Genomic DNA, 24,414 nt, shown 5'->3' with positions numbered 1-24,414 from the left:
TATAGGACGAGACTACTATAGATGGTGAGCCAGCTTTCCCATCACACCATGATCACACTCCATCATGTCCATGCCTGTGGGTCAGCTCAGCAGATGAGGTGATTAATGCAATTGCTGCATTCATCAATAAAGACACTCTCATTAGTCCTATGCTTCTCTGGGTAATGGAGAGGCACAGCCAGGGCAGCACCCCAGCCAAATGAGGAAGCACTGTACCTGAGTGGGGTGGGGCTTTCTGACTTGTCAGATTGATTTCAGCCCTGCCAAGCACAGTACTGTAGGCTACATACAGTATATAGATACTTTCAGCATGAGGGAAGTTTAGGTATAAAATGATAGGGATGATGTGTTGGCAATTTCAGGTGATACCTGTACATACCGTATAGCGTAATTTGCAGAGGCATTGGAGTGACCTGATGGAATGATGGAGTTCACACACACGCCATGTTGGCATCAAGGTTTATTATCCTTTATAATGTACAATATACAAAAATATAGAGTACCAAAAAATTCACAGTGTCTAAAAGGCAGTGATTACAGTCTACATCACATATCTAATAGTACCACCAGGTCAGTTGCATAGAAGGGCACCGAGCCAATCAGGGGACAAAGATTCACAATGTGACATCCAGCTTGCCCAATCAAAAATTACTACAGGGCCAGAGGAAGACAATCAAAGGGAGTCATCATTTAGGGGGAGCCAATCACAAACCCCAAAATGTGGGTCAGGCAAGTGGGGAAAAGGAAAACCATTGGGTGGAGGGGTTGCTGTAAATCCTCTAAACAGCTGAATTACTTTGATCTAGTTAATGAACTATCGTAATACTATTACTATACACTACTCACCATTTTCTGTGTCTTGTTCTTGTTCATTTAAAATCTTTGTTTTTTAAACTGTTGTGGTGATATTTTGTATTAAAATGGCACGAGTGCTTCTAAAAGGACAGGCTGTCTTTGTTACTCTAAACCTTATTTATACCTGGTGAACATTTTTTGTAAAAAAACTAAATCCGTATCACGATTGATGAATAAGGCTGCGTTTAGACAGACAGCCAGTCAGACAGCCAGTCAGACAGCCAGTCAGACAGCCAGTCAGACAGCCAGTCAGACAGCCAAGCCAGTCAGACAGCCAGTCAGACAGCCAAGCCAGTCAGACAGCCAGTCAGACAGCCAGTCTGACTAAACGCAGCCTTATTCATCCACCGTGTCCGCACTGTGACCAGATTTCATGGTCCCTCACTGTATGAAAATTATTTGATGGATTTCTTTCAAAATAATATTTATTTATTTATTTTAAGACACATGTCAATTATTTTAGAAGGCAATATAATCATTATTTAAATGGTTTCACTGTCCAGAGACTTGTGAGATAGCCAGACAGAATGAGTCCCTGACTACCTCCAGAGGTGGTCAGTAAGATCTAATCACAATCAGATCATAATGTGTCTTTTGATCATCTATACCTGTCTGCATATGTTGCCACAACCAGGATGTGGACACAATCAGGACAAGGCATGTATGTTAGCACCAGGTATAAACGGGGATTAAGATACTACATAGGATCTGGACAAACTGTACATCTATAGAAAGTTACAAAACAGCTGGAGAAGTTGTCCAGGCCGTAATCAACCAGTCACATTGACAAACTCTATCCCCTTACAAACCCCATGGTTGGTGAGTACATAGCTGCTGCACTTTTTTCTTCTTTTTTTTCAACTAAGGCTTTTTTTTTTAAAACAGTGTTAGCTATACAACAATATACCTTTACATTATACTAACCTTTAGATGTCATTAATGCTCTGCAGATCGAAGGCTGTCTCTTATGTACAGATAGAGCTCTCGTGCATATAACGGAACTATAGAATTAGAACGATAGAATAGAATCATACCATTTCTATGAGTGGAACTGAAAGCATTGCTGCTAAATTAGCATTCATTTTAAGAGCGGGCATAATAATAAAATATAGCTCAGTTCTGTTTCTGAAATGCCCTTTATGATCCAAGCTTCACTATAAATAGTGTTTCCTTATGACAACTGCGCAGCTCTCGTTAACTTACAATGATTATCATCTTATACATGGAACATATGGAAACCCAGTGGAACATTAGGAGTGCTATCATCATAATGTGTGGAAAAAATGCACATACCCCTTTACAGATCCCATTATATACACAGTCATATGTAAGAAAGAATTACATTTACATTGTACAAAATACATACAGTTGTCTGTTCCTCTCCTCATTCACTCTCACAGGCATACACATACGAAGCAAGCAAACACACACACGCCAACATGCGTGCACACACACACACACACACACACACGTGCAAACACACGCACACACACACACACAACAATAATCTCATACCAAAACATTTTAAGCATGATTTAGCATTGTAAAGAGCGGGACACATTGATATTCGCTACAGTCAGTCTGAATATTTGCTTCTACGTTATTTTATTTTTGTAAAATCTTAAAGGAGAATAGTGTGTGTTTTTACAACCAAATCTCAATTTTATATGTACTGAATTGGAGTATTATACAAGGATCCATACACTTTTTTTTGCAATTTCACTTTTTATTTTATTTGAGTTAACTTACCCCAACCAGCAAGTCATTTCCTCATCCTTGTTGTGCAGTACGGAGGCTCTGAAAAAACATGAACAAATGCTCCAAAAATATTTTTTTGAAACAGGAACCCTCTCAGTATAGTGATGCAGGTCTTTAGATGTTGTACACATGAAATTGTGCCATTCCAAACTTTATCCGCAACGTTATATTCCATTTTGTTGCAACTCGAATGATACCTCTCCATCCATTTTAGCAGCAGGCCACTAGGAGAATGGAACAGCTAGATAGGGGAAACAGCTTGAGATGCACAAAATGGAATATAATGTTGCGGATAAAGTTCGGAATGACACAATTTCACGTGTACAATATCTAAAGACCTGCATCACTATACTGAAGGTTTTCCGTTTCTAAAAGGATTTGAGTGTTTTTGGAGCATTTGTTCATGTTTTTTCAGAGCTCCCGTACTGCACAACGAGGAGGAGGTTGTGACTCGCTGGTTGGGGTATGTTTCTCAAAAACAAGTGAAATTGCAACAACAAAAATAAAGGTCTGCACCCTTCTATAACATGCCTTCAAAAATAAAGACGTGGTTGTAATAAAGCAACATTCTCCTTTCATTTGTCAGACACCTATTGGCTACTAAGCTGCTGTGATTTTTTTTATATGTTGTGGTGTGAAACCGATGAGAAACTCAAGTGAATCAGCTATCCCTTATTTGTGAAATAAAAGATTTCCTCCTATCCTACTGCTCTCTTGAACATCAAACAAATAACCTCCCTCATAAAAAAATGCCCCGCTACTATCTTTTTTATCCCACCTTGTATGATATCATATAAAATCGGCTGCAGTCCAGTTCTGCACACTGGCCATATTTAATATGACCACTGAGCGGTAGGTAGGTATAGTACTCAGTAGAATACATCCATTCCATTCTAGAACCAAGGGAATTCCTTCCAAAAGTCTTTATATCATCATAAAAAAGAAGTGATAGAAAGTCAAATTTGACTCCACATGATCCTCTCTATTGTATACCCAAAGCATCCCAAAGCTGGATGATTCCCACTGTATTTCAGTCAGACACCTCATCTCTCTAGCCCATGTTCAGATCATTCCCTGGGAAACATTGCCTTTGTGAACATACCGATAGAGTACATAACACAGCCAGCCTGAGGTGTGGGCCTTGTTTGGACATAAGCAGATAGAGATTCTCTCCAGCAGTGAGTATGTCTGTATCTATGTGGTCTAGTGTAGGCACTTTTCCTATAACAGATCACACACTGCCATTCCTGGATGTGCCTCTGTTCCCCTGGTCCCATAGTACCACCCAAAAACATGGCGCCACAGCAGAGCTGAGGTCCCAGGTACTTGTCCTCCTCGTGTCATTTGATGAGGCGAGGTGACCTGAGTGCATCCATCCACCTCCAAACACAATAGAACTGATATTGATCTCTTCATCTCTTGAATTAATTTAGTTCTTTTTTTTGTTCCCTCCCGATTCGCATCCACCATACTGAAGGACAGACATAATGATATGCGCTGGTAGGGTTGTTCTGGGTAACTGCTATTGTTGTTGGGAGAATTAGGTGTTTATCATGGGGATGGATGCTGCAGACCGAGGGTATGTTGGTGTCATAGAGATTCATTTATAGGCCTCCCAAGTGGTGCAGCGGTCTAAGCCACTGCATCGCAGTGCTGGAGGTGTTACAATTGGCCCAGCGTCATCCGGGTTAGGGGAGGGTTTGGACGATGGGGCTTTACTTGGCTCATCGCGCTCTAGCAACTCCTTGTGGAAGGCCAGGTTCCCGCAGGCTGACCCCGTTCGCCAGTTGAACAGTGTTTCCTCTGACACATTGGTGTGGCTGGCCTCCAGGTTAAGCTAGTGGTGGTGTTAAGGAGCGCGGTTAGGCTGGTCATGTTTTGGAGGACGCATGACTCAACCTTTGCCTCTCCCGAGCCCGTTGGGGAGTTGCAGCGATGAGACAAGATTGAAAAAGGGAGTAAAAAATCAAAAATAAAATAAAAAAAGCGACTCAATCATAGAGGTGACCAGACAGACCAGGGAAGAGAGTTTTCTCCTATGGCCAACTCAAGCCTCTCTGGATAGCAACACAACACCTACAGTAAGGCGCCCAGGTTGTCAAGTTCCACAGGGATAAGTAGTTCAACTCCATACTGTAGCTTATAGTGTCTTATAGAGTTCATCATTTATCTCTCCACCGAAGCACTATGTTGACACTGTGATATCCAGTACTCACACCCCCAAAATATACCCCAAACTATGATCAAAATCCTGGCTCTACTTAGCGAGTCTAATGGAGGCATCAGCACCTCTACAGAGTGTATGTTCCAGGTATACACTTACACCCCCCTCACCATTTGGTAGATACCATGGGATAAAGGAGAGGGGAGCAAAAATGGATGGGTTCAGTCACCATTAAGATCTGTCACCATTGTGATTGGGGTGGAGTTCAGTTCAGTCTGGGTGGGCGGTGCCGGGGGCCATGGGGGTGGGGGCGGGGTGTCTCAGCTGTTGTTATAGGTCCTGCAGGGGGAAGGGGAGGAGTCAGGCCTGTTGTAGTCATATTTGCCCAGCGCTGTGGGGTAGTAGGTGGTGGTGTACATGTTAGTCTGCTGCAGGGGCGTTGGGTAGAAGTTAGACCTCTCATCTGGGAGCAGGTTATTCTTGTTCAGAGTCTGGGGGAGGAGAGAAGACAGTGTCATAACAGGTGACAGTGGCTACAAAATTATACAAAAAACACTGATCAGTTGAAAAGGTACGTACTGTTTAGTAAAGTGTTTTTCTGGGTGAGGTGGGAAGAGTAGAGAAAACAGTCATAACAGTGTTATAACAGTGACATAAGAGTTTTATACCAGTGCTGTAACAGATGGGTTAGTTTACCAACGACTCAGACAGGAGCAATATCAATATATTAGACTCTTACAGGTTGAAAAGTGGGGGCAACAGTGCTGGGTACTGTAAGTGGATTTCTAAGTAAGGTACAACCCTTCAACAAATATGATTTAGCAGCCAAACATCAAGAGTAATCAATGAACAAATATGAGAGGCATGAATAAATTACAGTAGGCGGCTCCAAAAAACGAAATACAAAAACATTTAGTTTGTATCCCAAATGGCACCCTATTCCCTTTATAGTACACTACCAGGGCCCATAGGGAAATGAGTGTACTATATAGGAAATTAGGTGCCATTTGGGACACACATCATTTAATACACTTGCACTTTAGGTCGTGGCAGCTAGAAGCCACAATGTGCCGACGAAGGGAACACTTTACGGAGGGCTGCTGAGTAATGTCATTTATGTTAACAGCCAGGCCAAACACGGCTCTGTAAATGGTTTACAGAATCAGTGAAATGCACAACAACGCTGTGAAGAAACAACCGCATAATGTAATGGCTAAAGCAACAATAACAGCAGTAGTTCTCAGGTTGAGTCAGTGGCTCTAGCTAGGTAGCCTGGTTAAACCAGACTGAATGCTGCACTCAATGGTGAAACTTAGAGAAATACATGAGGATGCCAGGCAAATAGCTAACTAACTACCTGTAGTATGAAACCTGCCTGGTCTGGTTGTTAACCTAATGAGACCCTGCTCTCAACATATGACTCTCATAATTAGGGCCCTGCATGAGTACCCAGCCTCACTCAGCCACAAACACATCACTCAGCCAGCTGGTGGCTAACATCTTCAGAAAATAATCAGGTTCCTCCCTGAGAAGCAGCAACCGTCACCTGAGATAAAGAGCGTCCTAGCATAGTATTTGACTAATTATGGGGCAATATCATTTTTTTTAAAATGTACCTTTATTTAACTAGGCAAGTCAGTTAAGAACAAATTCTTATTTTCAATGACAGCCTAGGAACAGTGGGTTAACTGCCTTGTTCAGAGGCAGAACGACAGATTTTTACCTTGTCAGCTCGGGGATTCAATCTTGCAACCTTTCGGTTACTAGTCCAACGCGCTAACCATTAGGCTACCTGCCACATAATGCTGCAAAAACAGTACGTATACTAGGTGGATCATGATACAACGTCGGTCCTAGGGCTAACCCTGCCACATGCAGGGAGGGCAATGCCATTGTGGGACAGATCGATGAGATCGGACCGTGGCTCACAGGCACACACAGGTGTTACATTCCTCAAAAGATGCTGGTTCCAGCATTATAAACAGCAGTGGGAGTCCATGGGTATAACAGGCTAATGAGGGCCATTAATAAGGACTGAGACTGTGAACAGAAAGTGGAGTAAGGAAACCAGGTGAAGAGAAATAAGAAATATATGTTCTGAGCTCCCACCATATCTCTATTCCCTGTACAGTAGTTCATGTAATGAAATAAACCTATGCATATGGAATCTCCTGTCAAAATCAAATGAATGACTGGTGTTACCTAATCGTTGTGCTACGCAGAAAATGGTGTTTCATGGTGTGGGTATGCGAGCACGTGTCTGCATGCGTGCGTCCGTGTCTACGTGTGTGAGAATCTTTGAATACCTGTGACAATACCTTGAACTCCATGGGCGTGTACTTCTCGTTCTTTGGTGTAGTGTTGCCCTTGTAGTTGAGGTGGTTGGGCGTGGTGGGGTGTATGACAGCGGATTCCTGCGAGGGCTTGTGGAAGCGCTGGCTATACACGTAGGCCAGAAAGGACAGAAGGCCCGCCCCCAGGAAACAGGACACGCCTGTGGCTATCAGGTGCAGCGAGGTGAATGCTGGGAAGACACAACAAAGCCGACAGATGGTAGGAGATCAGTCAGGATGTTTGGTTCACTTATCTGTGCCTGTAATCTGTCGTTTTCTCTCTTTCTGTACTCCATCAGCTATTATATTGCAGTAAAATGGTGGTTCATTCAGGGGCAACAAGCGCTACTTCAGTAGCCTGGTCGATAATCTGTTTGTGCTGTCTTGCCAACTCCTATGGTCATTCAATAGCCACAGGAGTTGGCAAGACAGCACAAACAGATCGGTGACCAGGCTAGCAAAATGTTGGTTTATTGAAGGGCACCAAGCTCTCAGTTTCCCTGGCATCTTCCTGGAAAATGTCTAATGGTGTGGCGGCACAGCCTTTTCAAACCATTACCATTCCCAGGAGGCTACCTACACCTCATTCTAATGGCCATCCCCCATAATGCATATTCCCCATCTAATGATTGGTTCAAAGGCTTGTGCCATCCTGATTTTGTCCAGCAGCAGCCTTCAGAAAGTATTCACACCCCTAGACTTTTCACACATTTTGTTGTGCTCCAGCCTGGATTTAAAATGGATTCAATTTGGATTTTCTTGTCACTGGCCTAAACACAATAACCCATAATGTATTTTTATTCAACATGAAAAGCTGAAACATCTTGAGTCAATAAGTATTCAACCCCTTTGTTATGGCAAGCCTAAATAAAAACATTTGCTTAAACAAGTCACACAATAAGTTGCATTGACTCAATCGGTGTGTAATAATAGTGTTTAACATGATTTTTGAATGACTACCTCATCTCTGTACCCCACACATATAATTATCTGTAAGGTCCCTCAGCCAAGCAGTGAATTTCAAACACAGATTCAACCACAAAGACCAGGGAGGTTTTTCAATGCCTCACAAAAAAGGGCACTTATTGGTAGATGGGTGAAAAATGTAATATTCCTTTGAGCATGGTGAAGTTATTAATTACACTTTGGATGGTGTGTCAATACACCCATTCACTACAAAGATACAGGCGTCCTTCCAAACTCCATTACTAGATAGGAAGGAAACCGCTCAGGGATTTCACCATGAGCCAAATGATGACTTTAAAACAGTTACAGAGTTGAATGGCTGTTATAGGAGAAAACTGAGGGTGGATCAACAACATTGTAATTACTGAACAATACAGAATATGAAATATTCCAAAACATGCACCCTGTTTGCATAGCGGTGGGAAGTAGGGGAACTGAGGGTGCTTTTTCACAAAAGTCCTGTACTAGCAGACAAATATTTCAGTCTGTAGCGCGGACATTTATTTTGGTATTTTTTCACAAAAGTAGTGCACTGGGCCTTTACGAGTCCTGTATTAGTGGACCGATAGCCGTCTCTTTTTTCACAGCTCCCCCATCCTGAAGTAATACTGCAAAAAATGTAGCAAAGCAATTAACTTTGGTCTTGAATGCAAAGTGTTATGTTTATGGCAAATCCAATACAAGATATTACTGAGTACCACTCCATATTTTCAAGCAAAGTGAAGACTGCATCATGTTATGAGTATGCTTGTAATTGTTAAGGACTGGGGTTTTTTTCAGGATAAATAAGAAACCGAATGGAGCTATGAACACAGTCAAAATCCTATAGAAAAAGCTAGTTCAGTCTGCTTTCCACTGGGAGATGTATTCACCTTTCAGCAGGGCAATAACCTAAAACACAAGGCCAAATCTACACTGGAGTTGCTTACCAAGACGACAGTGCTAGACAATGTTCCTGAGTGGCCGATTAACAATTTTGACTAAGATTTACTTGAAAATCTATGGCAAGACCTGAAAATGGTTGTCTAGCAATGATCAGCAACCAATTTGACAGAACTTTTGAGATTTTTTAATATTTTTATACTTTATACTTTTTATACTTATACTTTTATACTTAAGATCTGGCAGTTACAGTGGCAGTTACAGTGCACGTCATACCTTCATCATCATATTAGTTACATTGACATCTTTGAATTAGACCTTTTCCATGTACGAAACCCATTTTTCCCAGTATTCTTGACCTCTCTCCTGCTGAGTTCTTAAAGCAAAGGTCATACGCTCCATGTGGTGTATTTCCTCTACAATGTCTATCCATTGTGTCACTGTGGGAGGGTCTTTTTGTAGCCATTTCCTAGTGATAGCCTTTTTTACTGGCTGCCAGAAGGACCTTCAAGAGGTACTTTTCTCTATTGTGTAAGTTATCAGGTATTTCACCCATGTACAAAGAAATGAATGTTTGTTCTATGTCAAATCACATTATTTTTGCAATGTTAGATCTTATTTCTCCCCAGTAAGCTCCCCAGTGACCTTGAGTTGGTGGAGCTTTGTTGAGTCTCTAATATGTTCAACCATATTTCATCAGTTATTTCAATGTTAAGTTCCTCCTCCCATTTCTTTTTAATATAATTTGTAGAATGTTTCTTTGAGGAATGAATACCCAAGTAGAGATTTGAAATCGTTTTTTTGTTACTCCCCAAATTGTATGAGTTAGTGAATACTTGGATTAATTTTGGAGGTGCTCGAGGGTCAGTCACCTTTATCTCCCTTAAGAAATAGTGTCGAACTTGTAGGTATCTGTAAAAATCTTGTTTATCCAAGCCAGGTTTTTTACTTAGGTCCTGGAAGTTATCTATGTTCCCATTGTCCTATGTCTGCCTATTTTGTATGAAACCAGTTTGATCTCCGTCAATCAATTCTGGGATTATGTTCTCCATGTGTTAAGAATTGCAATAGGTCTATATGAACTGCATTCTTTCTTATCTTTACCCTCTTTTGGGATTACTGATATGATGGCCTCTCTCCATGACGGTGGGAGACACCCCTCCCTCAGAATCCAGTTAAAACAGGCCTTAAGTAGAGGTGCTAATTGTTCTCTGAAGGTCTTGAACCATTCTGAAGGGAAGCCATCAGTGCCTGGAGACTTGTTGACTTTTTGTTGAGATATTGCTTTATTAATTTCTTCTGTGGATATTTCTAAAGTTAGTCTATCATTTTGCTCTGTCCCAATTGAGGGGAGATCAAGTGAGTTCAAAAAGTGATCTATTGTCTGTGCATCTGCCTTCTCTGGTTGCTGGTACAGATTTGTGTAACATGATTCATTGTTGCCAAAAAGTTCAATTTTGGTTTCATCTGACCAGAGCACCTTCTTCCACATGTTTGTTGTGTCTCCCAGGTGGCTTGTGGCAAACTTTAAACGACACTTTTTATGGATATCTTTAAGAAATGGCTTTCTTCTTGCCACTCTTCCATAAAGGCCAGATTTGTGCAATATACGACTGATTGTTTTCCTATGGACAGAGTCTCCCACCTCAGCTGTAGATCTCTGCAGTTCATCCAGAGTGATCATGGGCCTCTTGGCTGCATCTCTGATCAGTCTTCTCCTTGTATGAGCTGAAAGTTTAGAGGGACGGCCAGGTCTTGGTAGATTTGCAGTGGTCTGATACTCCTTCCATTTCAATATTATCGCTTGCACAGTGCCCCTTAGGATGTTTAAAGCTTGGGAAATCTTTTTGTATCCAAATCCGGCTTTAAACTTCTTCACAACAGTATCTCGGACCTGCCTGGTGTGTTCCTTGTTCTTCATGATGCTCTCTGCGCTTTTAACGGACCTCTGAGACTATCACAGTGCAGGTGCATTTATACGGAGACTTGATTACACACAGGTGGATTGTATTTGTCATCATTAGTCATTTAGGTCAACATTGGATCATTCAGAGATCCTCACTGAACTTCTGGAGAGAGTTTGCTGCACTGAAAGTAAAGGGGCTGAATAATTTTGCACGCCCAATTTTTCAGTTTTTGATTGTTAAAAAAGTTTGAAATATCCAATAAATGTTGTTCCACTTCATGATTGTGTCCCACTTGTTGTTGATTCTTCACAAAAAAATACAGTTTTATATCTTTATGTTTGAAGCCTGAAATGTGGCAAAAGGTCGCAAAGTTCAAGGGGGCCGAATACTTTCGCAAGGCACTGTAGGTAAACTCCATTATGATCTGATAAGTCGCTCTGCCCGATCCTACAATCCTTAAGCCCGTGTCTATCTGCACTGTACATAAAAAAAAGTAGTCTAACCTGGAGTATTCAGTGTGGCGGGCTGAGTAAAAAGTATATTCCTAATCGGTCTTGTGGGTGTCACGCCATACATCGAGCAGTCCTAGATCCTGCAGTATCCTATTGATATTTTTGGGAAACTAGGCTCATTTTCCTATTTTGGTTTGTGCTGTCCAATTTTGAGTTTAGAATTGTGTTAAAGTCCCCTCCACAGATAAGAGTGCCAGTGGTTTCTGTGGCAATTAAATCAAACACCTTCCTGTAGAAGATCATGTCACTCCCTGGGGGTGCGTATACATTAAATAATGTAACTTCCTTGTTATCCAGTTTACATTTAACAAGTATAAATCTACCCTCCTTGTATTTTATTTCTGACATAAACTCAAAATGAACTGAATTTGGGATCAAGATTGCAACTCCCCTTCTACCCATTTTGTAAGAAAAAAAAAGTGTTCCTAAATCCCATTTTCTTGAGTTTCTCGTGTTCAGGTGTGGATAAGTGAGTTTCCTGACAGAATAGTATGTCAACTCTCTCCCGTTTCATCTTTGCTATTGCCTTACTTCTCTTGATGGCACTCCCCAGTCCGTTTACATTGAGACTTATGACCTTAAATTCCCGATGATGCATCGATATAAATAAATAAAAACTGGGCACCATATCTGCCTGCTTATCATGAACCTAAAAATGAAAGAAAAATCAAGAACAATAATAAAGTAAACCAAAGTGGGAAAATATTTTGGTATTTGGACTCCCATGTCAGAGGACTGTCTCTTGCCTCTGGGGTTTGAGGGAATGAGCCTGTCTGCAGGAGGGGCCCCTCGCTCAGATATGAAAATGCGTGACGTAGTCACAAACAAGACCCGTTGGAACCGAAAATAATAAGGGCGCCTATTTCGTCACTTATACACATCGGTTAATTACAAGTGAAAACTATAATCAGTCATGCTTGCATATCATGAATCATCCCCTTGATATGCCCTTCTGTCGCCCCGTTGTCAATGTGTCATTAATCCTTAGCTAATATATATGTTATTAACGTGAGGCTACTTAGTGTGTTCGTAAAGAACACATGCTTTTGGCTACTCACCCTTGTTCAGCATTGGGAGAAAATATGGGATATATTTTACCTATTGTAATGTCAACCGTAACAACCCAAAGTCTTAACAGCTCGCGGTAACTATTCATTCTGTTAAATCTGATTCAGTGTCTTACATCTTCCCATGGGAAATGCCTGAGTCTCTATCGGATGTGAACGTCCTCTCACCGAGATGGTTTCCCTCTTTCTCCATGAGCCTGCTTGTCAACAATGATCCATGGGAGATCTTGCTCGAGTCTTTCCGCTGGTGATGTCGCCTTTCTCCTGGCGGTATACTCCACTGGGAAGCCCCTTGACTTCAGCCGCCTCGTCTGCATGCTCGTATGTAACCGGGCCATTTTCCAGAAATACCCGCATTTTTGGTGGGGCGCCGCTGGGGGGTTTTGAGGCCAGGGCTCGGTGTGCTCTCTCGATTCCCAGGTCAGTGTCGTCTTCAAGTATGCCCTTGAATAGGTCCTCCACGAAGTTGGGCATAGAGTCTTTTTCTGCGCCCTCTACTATGTTATAAAGTCTAATGTTGTTTCAACGTGAGAAACCTTCGAGTTCTGTCACTTTTGCCTGTAGTGCGTGTTGGCTTTTCAGTGACTGTTCAAGTATTTCCTTGAATGCGGAGGTCCATGTGTCCGATTCCCCAATGCGCTGTTCTGTGTCCCCCATTCTTGTAGATATGCTGTGAAGTTCTAATTTGTTTTCTTCCAGTTTCTGGTTAATGTCCTTCTTGAGCTAATTTAGTTATTTTCTTACATCTTCTCGAAGTTCCTCTCGTAAGCCTGTGAGCGCCTCGCAGCAATTCCTCCTTCATCACCTCACGAAATGAGAGCTCTTTTGCGGCTGCTATCTTATTTGCGCTAGCATTAGCCATCTCGGGTTCATTGACGATTATATCTTCTGCTGTCTTGTTACGGGTTGTTGTTGTAGCTCCGCGACCTTTTCCTATTTTCCCCTTTTCCATAAGTTATTATAATGCTCAGAGTAAATACTTGAATTTAGGGGAGGAAATATCCAACCGATGTGCAGTACGAAAAAGTAGGCAGCCATTTCCTAAGTTGCGTCACCACCACAACTTTAAGAATTTTGAAAAGAATAATGGACAAATGTTGCACAATCCAGGTGTGTGGAAAGCTCTTATACTTTACTAGGGTTGAATGGCGGGAACTCGGTTTCCGATATTTACCGCCCAAAACGACTCACTTTTCCCGGGATAAAGAACTGTGAGAAACCGGTAAATTATAATAAATTCTTTAAATGAACAGCATTATGTGAAATGGAAGCGTTAAATAATATGTGATGTCTAAATCTGTCTTCTCTACTGCCTCTGCATGATGAATCATCAACGCTCAGGGTGGGGACAGACAGCCCACCTCAGTATGGAGCTCAGTTCACAATGCATGTAGACCTACAATATCATCTGATCATGGTAACTTTCTCTCTTGTGACAGGTACTGTAGGCCTACATTTTCTGCAAAATAGTCTATGGGGTAGTCACATAAAGCCAGAATGAGCGTTTAATTTACCCATCTCCATCTGGCTTTCGAGGGTCACCATGTTTTGTAATTGTAAAGATATATATTTTTTTTTGTGCAGCTGAGTTTTAAAACAGCCTATCATTTTAAAACAGCCAATATCATTGCTTTAAATCAGTGCACATGCAGGCACTCTCTCGCATTCTTTTAATCCAAGCGGGCTGTCATGTGCCTTTTATGAGGAGTGGCTTCAGTCTGGCCACTCTACCATATAGGCCTGATTAGTGGAGTGTTGCAGAGATGGTTGTCCTTCTGGAAGATTCTCCCATCTACACAGAGAAACTCTGGAGCTCTGTCAGAGTGACCATCGGATTCTTGTTTACCTCCCTGACCAAGGCCTTTCTCTCCTGATTGCTCAGTTTGGCCAGGCAGCCAGCTCTAGGAAGAGTCTTGATGGTTCCAAACGTCTTCCATTTAAGAATGATTGAGACCACTACGTTCTTGGGGACATTCAATGCTGCACAATCCTGTCTCTGAGCTCTATGTACAATTATTTTGAACTCATAGCTTGGTTTTTGCTCTGACATGCACTGTCAACTGTGAAACCTTTTATAGACAGGTGTGTGCCTTTACAAATAATATTTGTATTTATTTAACCTTTATTTAACTAGGCAAGTCAGTTAAGAACATATTATTATTTACAATGATGGCCTACCAATTTCTAGGCAGGGCTTTCTCCTATAGAGCTCCATTTTTATGGAACGGTCTGCCTACCCATGTCAGAGACACAAACTCGGTCTCAACCTTTAAGTCTTTACTGAAGACTCATCTCTTCAGTGGGTCATATGATTGAGTGTAGTCTGGCCCAGGAGTGGGAAGGTGAACGGAAAGGCTCTGGAGCAACGAACCGCCCTTGCTGTCTCTGCCTGGCCGGTTCCCCTCTTTCCACTGGGATTCTCTGCCTCTAACCCTATTACAGGGGCTGAGTCACTGGCTTACTGGGGCTCTCTCATGCCGTCCCTGGAAGGGGTGCGTCACCTGAGTGGGTTGAGTCACTGATGTGGTCGTCCTGTCTGGGTTGGCGCCCCCCCTTGGGTTGTGCCATGGTGGAGATCTTTGTGGGCTATACTCAGCCTTGTCTCAGGATGGTAAGTTGGTGGTTGAAGATATCCCTCTAGTGGTGTGGGGGCTGTGCTTTGGCAAAGTGGGTGGGGTTATATCCTTCCTGTTTGGCCCTGTCCGGGGGTGTCCTCGGATGGGGCCACAGTGTCTCCTGACCCCTCCTGTCTCAGCCTCCAGTATTTATGCTGCAGTAGTTTATGTGTCGGGGGGCTAGGGTCAGTTTGTTATATCTGGAGTACTTCTCCTGTCCTATTCGGTGTCCTGTGTGAATCTAAGTGTGCGTTCTCTAATTATCTCCTTCTCTCTCTCTTGAGGACCTGAGCCCTAGGACCATGCCCCAGGACTACCTGACATGATGACTCCTTGCTGTCCCCAGTCCACCTGACCGTGCTGCTGCTCCAGTTTCAACTATTCTGCCTTATTATTATTCGACCATGCTGGTCATTTATGAACATTTGAACATCTAAGCCATGTTCTGTTATAATCTCCACCCGGCACAGCCAGAAGAGGACTGGCCACCCCACATAGCCTGGTTCCTCTCTAGGTTTCTTCCTAGGTTTTGGCCTTTCTAGGGAGTTTTTCCTGGCCACCATGCTTCTACACCTGCATTGCTTGCTGTTTGGGGTTTTAGGCTGGGTTTCTGTACAGCACTTTGAGATATCAGCTGATGTACGAAGGGCTATATAAATCAATTTGATTTGATTTGATTTTGGAAGGGCGCTCTATAGGCTGGGTCACCCACCATACCACCCCCATCAACCTACAAGTGTCGGGGAACCACAGCGAGACGATTCAATTCCTGCTAATTGAGTGTCTACAGGTTCTTGTGGTATTGGGATTCTCTTGGCTCCAGCGACACAATCCCTCGATTGACTGGTCTACTGGTGCCATCTTGGGCTGGAGCCCGTTCTGCCACGATCATTGCAGGAAATCATTTCTGCCTGCCCCGGGACGTATTCCTGGGTGGGTGCTTGGAAATAGCCCCGAACCTCTGTGCCATTCCAGCGGAGTACCAGGACCTCCGGGAGGGGTTCAGTAAGGCACGGGCCACTTCACTTCCACAACACCGACCTAGTACCCAAGGATGTTAAGCCAGATGTGCTGGCATGCCGCTATAGCCCCGCGGCTACACCCTCGGAAGCTGAGACCTTTCCCCCCTTCTCCAAAATCATTAGCCCCTTTGCTGTTCGTCCTCTGTTGTCCCATAGCCTCTGTATACTTCCTACTTTTCATGTGTCTAGATGTAAATCCATGTGTCACAGTCCTTTGTCTCCTGTTTGTTACTTCAACACAGTCTGTCTACATTTGGGTCTTACCTGAAATGTGATACAACCCTAAGACTTACATAGAAAGACTCATAGCTGTAATCGCTGCCAAAGCTGCTTCTACAAAATACACATGTAAATTAGCTATACATTTGCTAACATCTCTAAAAACATGTTTTCACTTTGTCATTATGGGGTATTGTGTGTAGATTGATGAGGAAAAAAATGTATGTAATCCATTTTGAATTCAGGCTGTAACACAACAAAATGTGGAGTAAGTCAAAGGGTATGAATACTCTCTGAAGGCACTGTAGTGGCAGCCTTCACAACTAATTATTTAGCTCTATCCCTAACACCCCCCCCTACCTCCAACCCCCCCACAAACGATCACACATGCACACACGTAGATAGTTGTCAATCCACTTACCTCCGCATTGCTGGTCCTTATCAAAGCCAGACGCAGGGAGAATCACTGCAACACAACACACACACACAGACAGACACACAGCCAGACAGACAGACAGACAGACATGCAGAGACAGACACACAGTCAGCTACCAGCACATGCAGAGTCTTACCACCCACAGACCAGCTGGAATCACCCCAAGACACCAGAGTAGACTTTCATTTTAACTGGAAGATGAAATATTGTATACGGTACATACAGCACAAACAAACATCATGAAACACAAATCAATGAATCATTTCTCCAGTGGAATGTTGTAAATGTCTTGAATGTTGAATGTTGTGTAGCCTGAGCCAATCATTTAATCAAAGTAAAGCCAATCATTTAAAGTTAAACCACGTCTGCCTTCCACTAATTCATCAGGAAGGTAGTGGGAGAGAGGGAGGGAAGGGTGTGTTTTTAATTGAGACGCAACAATCCAATGATTAAATTTGGGGCAATTTTCCCCCAGGCAGTGTCACACGCAATCCCAGTGACCTTACGATTTCTATCGCCTCATCCAAAATTCCAATAAATTAGATGTGATTTGGCCTGCATCCCAAATGGCACCCCTATTCCCTATATAGTGTACTACTTTTGATCAGGGCACAGGGCTCTGGTCAAAAGTAGTGCACTATATAGGGAATAGGGGGCCATTCGGGATGCATCCTTGGTGTTGTGACACATTAATATTAATTTTGAGAAGCCTTGATTTAATTCACTTGGTATTCTGGGCTAGTGGGTCTATCTTGTCTCGTCTCTGGCAGCCAGGCCCTGAAAGATCACTACGACTACAGCAAAAATAAAGGAAGAAGACTTAACAGACAGAGACATCAGAGGAGCAGTCAGAGAAGCCTGATTTACTGAGATTAACACTAATTAAGATAGCAGATGGGCAAGGCCTCTGTCTAGTGGGGATTGGAGGAGTTTGATAGTATATGGGGCAGTTTCCCGGACACTAATGGATTTAAAAGCACTTTCAATTTAACATGATTTTTAGACCAGGAAATGGCTTATTCTGGAAAACTGGCGTGTGATGACACGGCTCATTTCAGTGTGTGTCTATGTTACATAATGATGATAACGACGACGATGATGATGATAACAATGATGATAATGATGATGAAGGTGTGTCTGACTCACCTGGGATCTCATTGCAGTCCCTGTGCTCGGTGCTGTTTCCCACACAGGGGGATGAGCCTTGAGCTCCACAGACCCTGCTGCGTACCTGCAGCCCTGCATTGTCACACACTGACCACAGAGACCAGGCCATCCAGCCGCCTGCACACACACACACACACACTGTGACTGTCAGTACACAGACAAATGATCATGGACTCACCCTGAGTTGAAGTAACTGCTGCAGTCTTAGAATGGCTGGAACCCAACATGCCCACACAAGAGCATGAGACAAACAAACAAACTAGCCCCACCACAGCACAGCCACAAACAACCTTAGCCATATACAAACAGACCCAAACGTTTGTGAGGTAAACTGTATTGAGTAAGCAAACCCATAGTTTGTTTAGTGCATAGCCGAGATTTTTGTGTCCAGAGCCAAGTGCCAGTCATGTTTCCCGGCCGGCAGGCACTTGTATACACTAAACAGAAAGGATCCAATCCCGGTTTCCCAACACATAATGACAAAACCCTTTAGTCCAAAGAAACTGTACATATATAAGGCTCTATGACTGCAGCCATTCTGTTTACCTCTCGTATCAGTCAGAGACACAGTCACTGGCAGTTGAAGCTGCTCCATCTGCTCTTTGATCTCCCACAACTTGTGTTGGTAGAACAACAGAATATATCCCCCACGGTACGGTGTCCATATTAGGACAGGCTCAGAGTCTAAAAGGAGTTGGTGGCCTTGTGACTCTGAGCCTTTCCTAATATGGACACCGTACTGTTGCATAATATTACAATTATGTTTAATAACGCAGCAAACCAGCCCTCTTACTATAATTGCTTCATTCATTTCATTCATTTATTTACGTCACTCAACCAAACCAATGCGTCTGAGCTGTAGAATTGGATCATGGCAGAAATAAAACCCAGAGGCACCTCTATTAGCATTCACTGTAATAACAGTCACACACACACAAACACAAAAGCACAAACACACCTGTCCTCCATTAGTTAACACAATCTCTTTAGTCAAGCCACCTCTGAAAGGGACATCAGATAGTCCGGGGACTGACAGACACAAGGCCTTTGGGCTAATTGGAGGTGCACTGTATCTGTCGGGAAGTGAGCAGGGATCTGTGCATAGATGACCAATGTCCTGCTTGTCAGTAAATGTACCGTAGCCGGAGACAAATGAAATGGCCACGTCATTAGCATGGTAAATTGTGGACACAACCACAGGCAGCCGGGTAGGCACACACACACACATTTCGAACGCATTTCATACACACACGGCCACACGCCGCAGCAGCAACAGAAGCAATATTTGAACTGGCTAGCAAATTCCAGGAAATAAAGAATAGATGAGGAATCAGATAAAACAGAAGAGAAACTCTTTAGAAATGGTGTCTCATTAGGGCTGTGGGCTTATTCAGAGACACGTCTGAGAGTAACTTTCTACCCAGGCCAGGATTAGCTGGCTCAGAATCACACATACGAATGACAGTGTCCTATTGGCAGAAGAGACTACACAGAGGGATGCACAGAGCAGAGGGCCTGGTTACACATACAGTATAAATACAGTGGGGCAAAAAAGTATTTAGTCAGCCACTAATTGTGCAAGTTCTCACACTTAAAAAGATGAGAGAGGCCTGTAATTTTCATCATAGGTACACTTCAAATATGACAGACAAAATGAGAAAAAAAATCCAGAAAATCACATTGTAGGATTTTTTATGAAATTATTTGCAAATTATGGTGGAAAATAAGTATTTGGTCACCTACAAACAAGCAAGATTTCTAGCTCTCACAGACCTGTAACTTCTTCTTTAAGAGGTTCCTCTGTCCTCCACTCATTACCTGTATTAATGGCACCTGTTTGAACTTGTTATCAGTACAAAAGACACCTGTCCACAACCTCAAACAGTCACACTCCAAACTCCACTATGGCCAAGACCAAAGAGTTGTCAAAGGACACCAGAGACAAAATTGTAGACCTGCACCAGGCTGGGAAGACTGAATCTGCAATAGGTAAGCAGCTTGGTTTGAAGAAATCAACTGTGGGAGTAATTATTAGGAAATGGAAGACATACAAGACCACTGATAATCTCCCTCGATCTGGGGCTCCACGCAAGATCTCACCCCGTGGGGTCAAAATAATCACAAGAACGGTGAGCAAAAATCCCAGAACCACACGGGGGGACCTAGTGAATCACCTGCAGAGAGCTGGGACCAGAGTAACAAAGCCTACCATCAGTAACACACTACGCCGCCAGGGACTCAAATCCTGCAGTGCCAGACGTGTCCCCCTGCTTAAGCCAGTACATGTCCAGGCCCGTCTGAAGTTTGCTAGAGAGCATTTGGATGATCCATAAGGAGATTGGGAGAATGTCATATGGTCAGATGAAACCAAAATATAACTTTTTGGTAAAAACTCAACTCGTCGTGCTTGGAGGACAAAGAATGCTGAGTTGCATCCAAAGAACACCATACCTACTGTGAAGCATGGGGATGGTAACATCATGCTTTGGGGCTGTTTTTCTGCAAAGGGACCAGGACGACTGATCCGTGTAAAGGAAAGAATGAATGGGGCCATGTATCGTGAAATTTTGAGTGAAAACCTCTTTCCATCAGAAAGATCATTGAAGATGAAAGGTGGCTGGGTCTTTCAGCATGACAATGATCCCAAACACACCGCCCGGGAAATGAAGGAGTGGCTTCGTATGAAGCATTTCAAGGTCCTGGAGTGGCCTAGCCAGTCTCCAGATCTCAACCCCATAGAAAATCTTTGGAGGGAGTTGAAAGTCCGTGTTGCCCAGCAACAGCCCCAAAACATCACTGCTCTAGAGGAGATCTGCATGGAGGAATGGGCCAAAATACCAGCAACAGTGTGTGAAAACATTGTGAAGACTTACAGAAAACGTTTGACCTCTGTCATTGCCAACAAAGGGTATATAACAAAGTATTGAGATAAACTTTTGTTATTGACCAAATACTTATTTTCCACCATAATTTGCAAATAAATTCATTAAAAGTCCTACAATGTGATTTTCTGGATTTTTTTCTCTCATTTCTCATCATAGTTGAAGTGTACCTATGATGAAAATTACAGGCCTCTCTCATCTTTTTAAGTGGGAGAACTTGCACATTTGGCTGACTAAATACTTTTTTGCCCCACTGTATCAGATCCCATCATCACACAATATTGGGCCAAAAGGCACACCACCGGTCTGCACCACCACAAGGCTGGCACTGAGGCTGCAAAAGGAAAGCAGCAGACAGGCCGGGGACTCCATCACAGCCCTCTCTGGAGCGACATAACAAGGTGTTGATTGGCACAGTATTGATCAGTAAGTAATTATCATGATAGGCTAGTTGTAATGTATTGATTAGAGGTAATGATCGTCCTGATGTAAAGGACAGGGAAGCCTGTGACTCTGATGGATGTGTTGGGGTGGTGTTGGGTGTGATGTGTGTGTGCCTTACCATCACAGGTGTGTGTGTTGCACAGCGCTTCCTCAGTGTGTAGACCAATACAGATATCTCCTCCGTTGCCAGGGCTGGGGTTGTTACAGGAGCGGGTACGCTGGTAGTGCCCTCCACCACAGGGCACTGAACACTGAGACCAGGACGACCAACACGACCAGGCTCCACTCACTGACAGGAACACACACACACACAAAAAGACAAACACACACGCAAAGACATAAACATATAAGCAAGGTCAGATATCTATCTCTCGCATCACTAACTAGGTGAAAATAAACATAATAAATGTTATCCTCTTGTAGCTGCAATAAACACAACCAAAGTCTACCCAGAGGACCAGATAGATTATCTACTTAAAAAGCTACACTGCTGTCCATTGTCCCTACACGGCACTTTTCATGCCTAAAAATAACTCTGCTATGCTTAACCCCTCTATTAAGACTTGCTATATTAAGTGTGTTGTCATTTCACTCACATTTGTTTTTAATTAACTAGGCAAGTCAGTTAAGAACATATTCTTATTTACAATGACAGCTACTGGGGAACAGTGGGTTAACTGCCTTGTTCAGGGGCAGAACGACAGATTTTTACCTTGTCAGCTCGGGGATTCAATCCAGCAACCTTTTGGTTACTGGCCCAACACTCTAACCACTAGTCTACCTGCCACCCCATTGAACAGGAACTTTCAGCATGCCCATCTGAATGAGAGTGTTTGAGCTGAGAGTGTGAACGATGAGGGAAGCGAGACAGTAAAGAATGTGTTTGACAGAGAGAGATGGAGGTGAGTGGTGAGAGGAGCCGGGGCTGTAATGCCGTCCTCGCCCCCATCGCCCCGTGCTCTAGAAAAGTCCATTTACTTCAGTGGATTAGACAGTAGGGAGAGTGAACTGGGACCTGACTGCTTTGGTTGCCTCACACTCCTCTGGCTGTCTGTCTGGCCCCTCTGAGTGCTGAGTAAAGAGAGACCCTCTCAAGAAAACCAGCAAACAGAAGGCTTGTAAAATAAAGATGGCTTCTCCTTATAGCCCTTTCTCTGTAACACTCTTCACCATCTCTCACTCTTTACCATCTCTCATTCTTGTGAAAATGTTCTTCTACCTTGCCACTCCATCTGTCAATTTCACGGTCTCACTGTCTCTCAGTCTCTCAGTCTCTCGGTCTCACGGTCTCTCGGTCTCACTGTCTCGCGGTCTCACTGTCTCTCGGTCTCACGGTCTCTTTCTGTCAGTCTTGCTCTGCCTCTGTAAATCAGGTACCTCTCCCTCCCTCTCTGTCTTCCTCTGTCTATCAGTCAAGGACCGCTCTCTCTCCCTCCCTCACTCTCTCTTTCTGTCTTTTTATCTCTCAATCAAGGACTTCTCTCCCTCTCTCGCACGCGACCTCCCTCCCTCAGTCACATAATATCCAACTATCAGACAGACAGACAGAGAGAGAGAGAGAAATTACAGACTGAGTCATTTAGGTCAGGTTAATTAAGAGTTGAGTATATAGACATAATAGAATAGGTTGGCACACACAGCCAATGACCATTACTAAATGATACACTCAAGGGATGATCATAAGTGATGCACCAACCATACAACATGAATATAGCCAATCCACATCCCATCTACATGAGTGTTAAGAGCAGAGCTTGGTGGAGTTACTACTGGTTAAAGCAGGCCAACGGCATGATTAGGGGATGATGAGAAGTTTCAACGCTACAAAGACTCAGCTACTGTAACCAAGGAGTCCTTGGTTCTGTTTCATTAGCTAATGGAAGTAATGGTCCCCTCAGCATAACTTTGCAGGACTAGCATCAGCATACAGCTCTCTCCCTGGTGGTGTGTTTTAATGTGTGTATTGTGCTAACCACAACTGGAGGTCATTGATGTATAGTTACGGAAGTAGTGTGTGTGTGTGTATGTGTGTGCAAGTGCATGTTCTCTTCCCCTTTACCTTGGCAGGCCTGAGAGTTGCAGTCCTGGTACTCCACGGGTGAGCCCCTGCAGGCTGGCGGGGCAGCCTTGCCCTCTGGGGTGGTACAGGTGCGCTTGCGGGTGCGGTACCCTTTGGCACAGTCCTGGGAGCAGGCGGACCACGTCTCCCATGACGACCAGTCGGCGCCTGCCACTCGTACCACAGGGGTCCTCAGGAGGTCCTCCACTAGAGCTAGCAGAAGAGGAAAGGGTTAATACACAGGTTACTGGTCTGTTCAATACACTGAATCATTTCTACATTACACAGGTCATAGAGATAGAGTAGTATGCTACCGTTGTATATTATATAGGTGTATGGAATAGCTCACACATACAAGCGAAAGATCACTGATACCATGGGATCAATAGGACCAGGATTTCTTTATACTGAAACACACTCTCCATTCTGAAGTCATTCAGATTATTCAACCATGCCTTCATGGAGAGTCATACAACTGAAAAATCATCTCCTCTCTGTTCTGAGGAAGGAGTCTTACTTTATTCATATCTTACTCAAGTCAGCTCTGGTCTTATTCTGGGTAAGTCTGGCTCGACTGTGACACGTTGGGAAGTGTTTAAGTGTTTTACAGTGACCTCACTAACTGAATATACTGTATATACAACAGACAGAGCCACCTGGCCAGACATAGAGAGAGAGACAGAGAGAGAGAGGCCAGCCTTCAGTCCTGTCCAGTCTGGACTGTATTTCCTGTTCAGAAGCAGTTCATCAGCTGCACTCTGAGCCTGTCCTCCTGTCCTCCTATCTGCCCACCCTGCCTACACAGCCCACTCTGGCCAGCCTGGCCACTGTCAGCCAGCTACAGTTAATCAATACAGTGGGCGGAGAGCGTAAAGCTGCCATCAAGAGAGGAGAGTCGGACTGTGACCAGCAGCATAGCGTGCCAGCTGGGAGACCCACACACTAACAGACACCAACACACCAACAGACATCAACACACCAACAGACACTAACATAACAACAGACACTAACATACCAACAGATATTAACATACCAACAGACACTAACACACCAACAGACACTAACATACCAACAGACACTAACATACCAACAGACACTAAACACGAACAGACACGAACACACTAAC

General features: G+C 43.5%; 1 protein-coding gene across 4 annotated transcripts in view; it reads right to left on the bottom strand.

The window, feature by feature from the left end:
- Positions 1–445: 445 nt before the first annotated feature.
- sema5ba (sema domain, seven thrombospondin repeats (type 1 and type 1-like), transmembrane domain (TM) and short cytoplasmic domain, (semaphorin) 5Ba) overlaps positions 446–24,414 on the bottom strand; it is a 233,209-nt gene continuing 209,240 nt past the window's right edge. For 2 of the 4 annotated variants that reach the window (XM_029636696.2, XM_065013473.1), the window contains 6 exons: positions 23,289–23,501; positions 21,348–21,518; positions 17,883–18,020; positions 16,722–16,766; positions 7,084–7,301; positions 446–5,268 (listed from right to left, as the gene is read on the bottom strand). In XM_029636696.2, coding sequence (XP_029492556.1) covers positions 5,098–5,268; positions 7,084–7,301; positions 16,722–16,766; positions 17,883–18,020; positions 21,348–21,518; positions 23,289–23,501 — 956 coding nt within the window. In that variant the 3' untranslated portion in view covers positions 446–5,097. The remainder of the gene's footprint in view (positions 5,269–7,083; positions 7,302–16,721; positions 16,767–17,882; positions 18,021–21,347; positions 21,519–23,288; positions 23,502–24,414) is intronic. The other 2 variants (XM_029636702.2, XM_029636710.2) reach the window with 2 other exon arrangements.

Source organism: Oncorhynchus nerka, linkage group LG3 (assembly GCF_034236695.1).
Source record: "Oncorhynchus nerka isolate Pitt River linkage group LG3, Oner_Uvic_2.0, whole genome shotgun sequence".
Lineage (NCBI taxonomy): Eukaryota > Metazoa > Chordata > Actinopteri > Salmoniformes > Salmonidae > Oncorhynchus > Oncorhynchus nerka.
The sequence above is the reverse complement of the archived record's forward strand: the minus strand, read 5'-3'. Positions and strand labels throughout refer to the sequence as shown.